The sequence below is a fragment of the Sceloporus undulatus genome, chromosome 2 (genome assembly GCF_019175285.1).
Source record: "Sceloporus undulatus isolate JIND9_A2432 ecotype Alabama chromosome 2, SceUnd_v1.1, whole genome shotgun sequence".
Classification (NCBI taxonomy): domain Eukaryota; kingdom Metazoa; phylum Chordata; class Lepidosauria; order Squamata; family Phrynosomatidae; genus Sceloporus; species Sceloporus undulatus.
The window spans coordinates 65,081,537-65,087,536 of NC_056523.1; the positions used below are offsets into that span (position 1 = coordinate 65,081,537).

General features: G+C 42.5%; 1 protein-coding gene across 1 annotated transcript in view; it reads right to left on the reverse strand.

Annotated features, from left to right (window-relative positions):
• The window catches only part of TSEN2 (tRNA splicing endonuclease subunit 2), a 21,172-nt gene extending 15,406 nt beyond the window's left edge, over window positions 1-5,766 (reverse strand). The window contains exons 1-2 of the mRNA XM_042453320.1: window positions 5,573-5,766; window positions 1,964-2,184 (exon numbers count right to left, since the gene is read on the reverse strand). Coding sequence (XP_042309254.1) covers window positions 1,964-2,152 — 189 coding nt within the window. The 5' untranslated portion in view covers window positions 2,153-2,184; window positions 5,573-5,766. The remainder of the gene's footprint in view (window positions 1-1,963; window positions 2,185-5,572) is intronic.
• Window positions 5,767-6,000: the final 234 nt, after the last annotated feature.

Below are 6,000 nucleotides of genomic sequence, written 5' to 3' on the forward strand. Positions count from 1 at the left end.
TTTGGATGCTGGTACCTCCAGCAGATTCTTCCCACTTGTTCTAAGAGTGCGAGGCGGATTGTATAGGGAGATGCGTTCCCGTAAGTAACCCGGGCCCAAGCCATGTAGGGCTTTAAGTAAGTTTAAAGATGTGTCATACAGCTCTATGGATGCCTAATGAAACTTATAAGTGCAGTTATGTACTTGATAGCCTTTCATTACTGCTCTTAGGCACTGTTCTTTCTCTTTAAACTGGAATATCCTCAGTGTGGGTGCAAGTCAGCCAATAAGCATAATTTCTTTGGACAGCTAACTGACCTCCATCTTTTTCAGTGCAACTTGTCCTCTTTTCTTCTCAACCTGTCATGGAGGTTCAGGGTCCTAGATCACATCTACAGGAGTTGAACAAGGGAGCAAGGGGGACTGGAGATACCGGATATTACACTCTACTTTTACACTTTTCAGTTATGCCAGTTTTCCCAAATACTCAAAGAACACTCTACAGGATAGGTATTCGATCTAAAATCAAAGACATTTCATTGACAGACTCTTTTATATACTCCCATATCAGAGAAGGAACTGAATGCAGTATCTAACCCATATTTACACAGTTCATTGATCAGTTGGAAAAACTGGGCACATATGTTAGCACCTGAGCCCTTCCTGATCAGACCCTTACTTTTACACCCTCATTTTCAAATTACATACATGAGACAATAGCATGACCTTTATCATTTTCAAGATGTTTTTATTGAAGGGAAGCCTAAAACTGGAGATGGCCTGATAAGTCAACTGCAACATAATACACCTACCTGCTTCCAAATGCATCACTTCTTTCACTTCACATCACAGGCTCCAAAGCCATTAATCTTTTATGAAAAGTTATGTACTGAAAACAACCTCCAAAGGAGAGAAGATGTGGTAGCTATTTACAAACACATAACTGAGAATGTCTATGGAGGCGGTCAATTTGTTTGAGAGAAATGGCACTCTGAATTAAGAACTGAAATCTCTGATTCTAACTGGTTCCACATCTGGACGTCTCCTTCTTAAACATCTCACTTGGCAGCCACTAAAGAAAGGGTTCTAAAAACTGTGCATAAGTGGTATCTAGCATTTCCACAGCTATTATTATTATTATTATTATTATTATTATTATTATTATTATTATTATTATCATCTGAATGATTAAAAACAGTGCACTAAGATGTTGGAGGGATTGTAAAGATCTTGGTCCATATAAGCATATGTGGAATGAGTGCCCTAAAATTATTGTTTGTGGGCTACAGTCGTACATCAAATATCACTGATTACAGAGCAGAAAGACTGTGTTTCTCCAGGCAGTGCTTCTTTGCCGTCCTGCCAATGCCAACACTTTAAAAAAGTCCTAGCTATACTAGTGTTTCCCAACCTTTTCTATGCCCCACACCCTTAGAAAATGTTTGATTTATTTTCACATCCCCTGCAAAAGTAATATCACATTTGAAGAAGTCTAATTTCACATTTCTGAACCACAAATTGAACTACATACAGTACTGCAGGTGAACAAATTAAACTTTAAAAAATAAGCTTTTAACTCAGTGCATACAATGTAATTGAAACTGAGCAGTTAGAATCTAATTAGATTCTGGATAAAATTGAATAATGACTCGTAACTTGTCACTCAAGGACACAATCTACTCTTTGTTGCACTGCCTGAAATTCTATCTTGCACCCCCTGGAGATGCGGGCACCCCAGGTCGGGAACTCCTGAGCTACATGAGGATGAGAAGAAAAATGGCAGCTGAGTGGGCCGAAAAATCCTTTGTAAAAAGGAGCTTTACTGTCAGAGACTTTATTAATTGTGATATGCCTGTATTTAATTTGGAAAATATAAGGAACAATCATTACCTAAAAAATTATTAATCATTGTATCAACACAAAAGCAGAGGTCTTCCAAACACAAGAGATTTTGAGCATTAGACAGTCAAAACAGTAGGAATACCTTGCTATACAGCTGTTCTATATCCTCTGGATTCTTCACAATTACATTGCTATTTATAATTTCAGCCTGACATATTTTGTAATCTCGTCCATAAATGCTTCCATCTGAGGAACTGATAGGGAATGGAGAATCATATGATTCATAAACTCTTCTCTTCCTTCTTGGGGGATGAAAAACTGCTTCTGCCATTTTGCATTACCTTTCTCCTTCACCACCAACACCTAAAAAATAGGAAGAAGCATATTTTAAAAACATGAAAGATTCAGATTAGACAATGATTGAAATCGTAGAATCATGTTAGAGTCGGAGGGGACTACACAGGCCATCCAGTGCAACCCCCTGCCCTGCAGGAACTCAAAATCAAAGCACTCTCCACAGAATAGTCAAAGATTTCTTGTTCCTGGGCTTAAACATTGCCCAGAACAAGACTGCAGTCAAGAAGTAAGAATGCTAGGAATGGGAAAGGCAGCCATGAAAGAGCTAGAAAAGATCCTAAAGAGTAAAGATACACAACTGAGCAGCAAAGGAATTATTGTGCAAACCACAGTATTCCCAATCACTATGTATGGATGTGAGAGCTGGCCAGTAAAAAAAATCAGCTAAGAAGAAAATCAACTCATTTGAGATGTGGTGCTGGAGAAAAGTACTGAGGATACCGTGGATGGGTTCTTGAGTGAGTCAGGCCGGAAATACCCCTGGAGGCCAAAAATGATTAAATTGAGGCTGTCATACTTTGGGTGCATCATGAGAAGGCATGACTTATTGGAAAAGACAATAATGCTGGGAAAGGTTGAGGGTAGAAGAAGGAGAGATAGACCACAAACCATATGGCTAGACTCAATTAGGGAGGATATGGACATGAGTCTGTAAGACCTAAGCATAGCAGTGGAGGACAGGGAGACATGGAGATGTCTCATTCACAGGGTTGCCATGAGTTGGAGTCAACTCAAGGGCAGCTAACCACAACAACAACAAACATTGCTTCAGGTGCCATCTTCATAGGTGTTGCTGTGATGAGACTGTCTCAACAGATGTTCCTGCCCTTTCCTCTGGTGGCATCTGTATATTACAAAGTAGCTCTACTATTATGCAGAGGGGGGTAGTCTCTTCAGTTAGCAAATGATGGAAAAGGCAGCCTCCTTATATTTCCTCCTGAACTGCACAGTCATTCTCCATATTGCCAGATGGAGCTGTACCTCACAGCCTACTCTGCACCATTCAAGACAGCCTGCAGCCTTCAGGAGTGGTGAATGCTGCCCCATTCCCCAGTAAAATTAAAGTGCCATAATTTCCAGTTAGTTTCTGGAATGAGGCAGGGAGACACCTTGTTCTTAATCTCAAGCAACTAAAGGACAGGGAATATGAAAAGCATGAATTAGAAGAAGCTAGACAGTAAAACAAGAAATGGAATGCATAAACATTCCAAGACTTGGGGGGAGCAAGCTAAAGTGGACAGGATGGAATATCTGCTTTATGGATTATAGTAAAGCCTTTGATTGTGGAAATCAAGAAAAATGATGGGTTGCTTAAAGAAATGGGCCATGACATTTGACTCTCTTGATGCATAACCTGTACTCAGGGCGAAAGGCTACTGCTAGGACAGAATATGGAGAAATGGAATGGTTCCCAATTGGCAAAGGGGTCAGAGAAGGCTCCATCTTATCACCTTATCTGTCAGCTGAACATATCATAAAGCAAATTTAGACTCAGAGGATGCAGGTGGGAAAACTGGAGGAAGGAACATCAACATTGTCAGATATGCAGATGACACCACACTACTAGCAGAAAATAGCAAAGACTTGGAACGATCACTGAAGAAAGGCAAGGCAGAAACTGTAAAGGCAGGTTTGCAGTTGAACATTAAGAAAACAAAAATAATAACCACAGATAATTTACATAACTTTAAGGTAGGCAGTGAAGACACTGAAATACTGTAGTTCAAGATTTTCCATAACTTGTCATTAATCAGAGTGGAGACTGCAACCAAGAAATCAGAAGAAGACTCGAACTTGGAAGGACAGATATAAAGCAACGAGACAAGATCTTGAAACGTCGAGATACATCATTGAATACTAAAATTAGGATTATCCATGACATTGTAGTTCCCATTTCTATGTCTGGGTGTGAAAACTGGACTGAGTGAACATGGATGACAAGAAGAAATCAAATTCATTTGAGTTCTGATGCTGAAGAACTCTACGGATACATTGGGCTGCTAAAAAGACATGCAAATGGGTCCTAAAGCAAACCAAGTCTGAATTCTCCCTAGACTGTCGTACTTTGGCTCTATCTTGGGAAGTCATGGCTCACTAGAAAATACCTTGGTAAGATAGGAAGTGGGAGCCAGTGTAGTGTACTGGTTTGAGTGTTCGGGTGACTTCTCTGGGATCAGGGTTCAGTTCCCTGCTTGGCCATGGAAACCTCACCGGGTGACCTTGGGTGAGTCACACACTCTCAGCTCCAGAAAACCCTGTGATGGGTTCACCTTAGTTGGAAACAATTTGCCATAAGTTGGAAATGATTTGAAGGCACACACAACACACACAGAAGGCAGTAAGGAAAGAGGGAGCCTGCTTTCCAGATGGATAGACTAAGCCATGGTCTTAGTGTTAGGTTTTCAAAGTGCCACCAGACTGCGCTGCCAACTATTACGGCACTACCCTCTTACAGTGCTGCTATTCCACATTGACTGCTCTGTTGCATTCTGGGGTTTGTAGTTTAGTGAAGCCTAAGAGCTCTCTGGTTGAGCATTCTAAAGGCCCCTCCCTAAACTGCAAATCCCAGAATGCAACAGGAGGCATAAAGTGGAATGGCAGCACTATGAGAGTGCAGTGTGGCAATCTCCAAAGAGACCCTCCTCGTCCTTTGTGCGCCTTTCTGACTTGTGGCCACCAAGGCGAGCCTATCCTGGGGTTTTCTTGGCAAGGTTTGTTCAGAGGAGGCTTGCCGTTGCCTTCCTCTTGAGGCTGAGAGAGTGTGACTTCTTGCCCAAGGCCTCCCAGTGGGTTTCATGAACCCAACACTCAAACCACTGCGCCACGCTGGCTCTCATGGCACTTCCACTTTAACTACCATGGTGCCACACATCCTGGGATTTGCAGTTTGATGGGGCACTAGCTCTCCCAAGCAGAGAATTCAAAGGGTGCACTGCAGGAACAAACCAACTGAACTGCCATGATGGCCCCATCCTACAGGATCCTGGGATTTGTAGTTCTGTGATGCACCAGCAGGCACTCTTTGGCAAAGGAGGCGAAAAAGACCTTGCAAAAACTACAGATCCCACGGGTCCATAAAGAGAGAAGCACAGCACTTGAAAAGGGGTGTCAAACTGCATTATTCCCACTGTGCAGAATTCCCAGAATTCCATAGCATTGCAGACATACTGGAGGAATAACCCGGTTTGGGAGCGCTTTAACTTGTTGTCTGGCTCTTTGGTATGGAATTCTGGGAGCTGGAGTTTGTTGTGGGGCCCACAGGGCCCCACAACAAACTCCAACTCCCAGAATTCCATACCAAAGAGCCAGAAAAGAATTAAAGCGCTCCCAAACCGGGTTATTCATCCAGTGTGCATGCAGCCGTAATAAACAGAGTGCCTTCCAACAGCCTCACCCCACGCGGAGCCCTGGATCTTCCTCGGCGCCGGCCCTTTAAGGGTTAACCGGAAGAAGGGCAACTCAGACTCCGCTCCGGCGACGGAAGGAGGAAGTGCTTCTGGGTTTTTCCCTTCCTTTTGCTCCTCCTCCTCCTCCTCCGCAAAGAGAGATCCGTTCGAAGTCTCTCTCTCCCGCGTTCGGCTCCTGTCCGCCATTTGCGGGGCAAAAGTAGCAACCGCGCATGCGCCGCAAATGCTGTAGAGTTAAATTGTCATTTTAATGTTGTACAGTGTTGTTTTTTAGATTGTATTGTTTTAAACCTGTTTTTCGACACCTTGAGTCCCTTTATTGGGAGAGAAGCGGGACATAATAATAATAATAACAATACAAGGTTTTATTAATAATAATAATTAATAATAAAGCCTGAATCTACCTGGTCAAGGA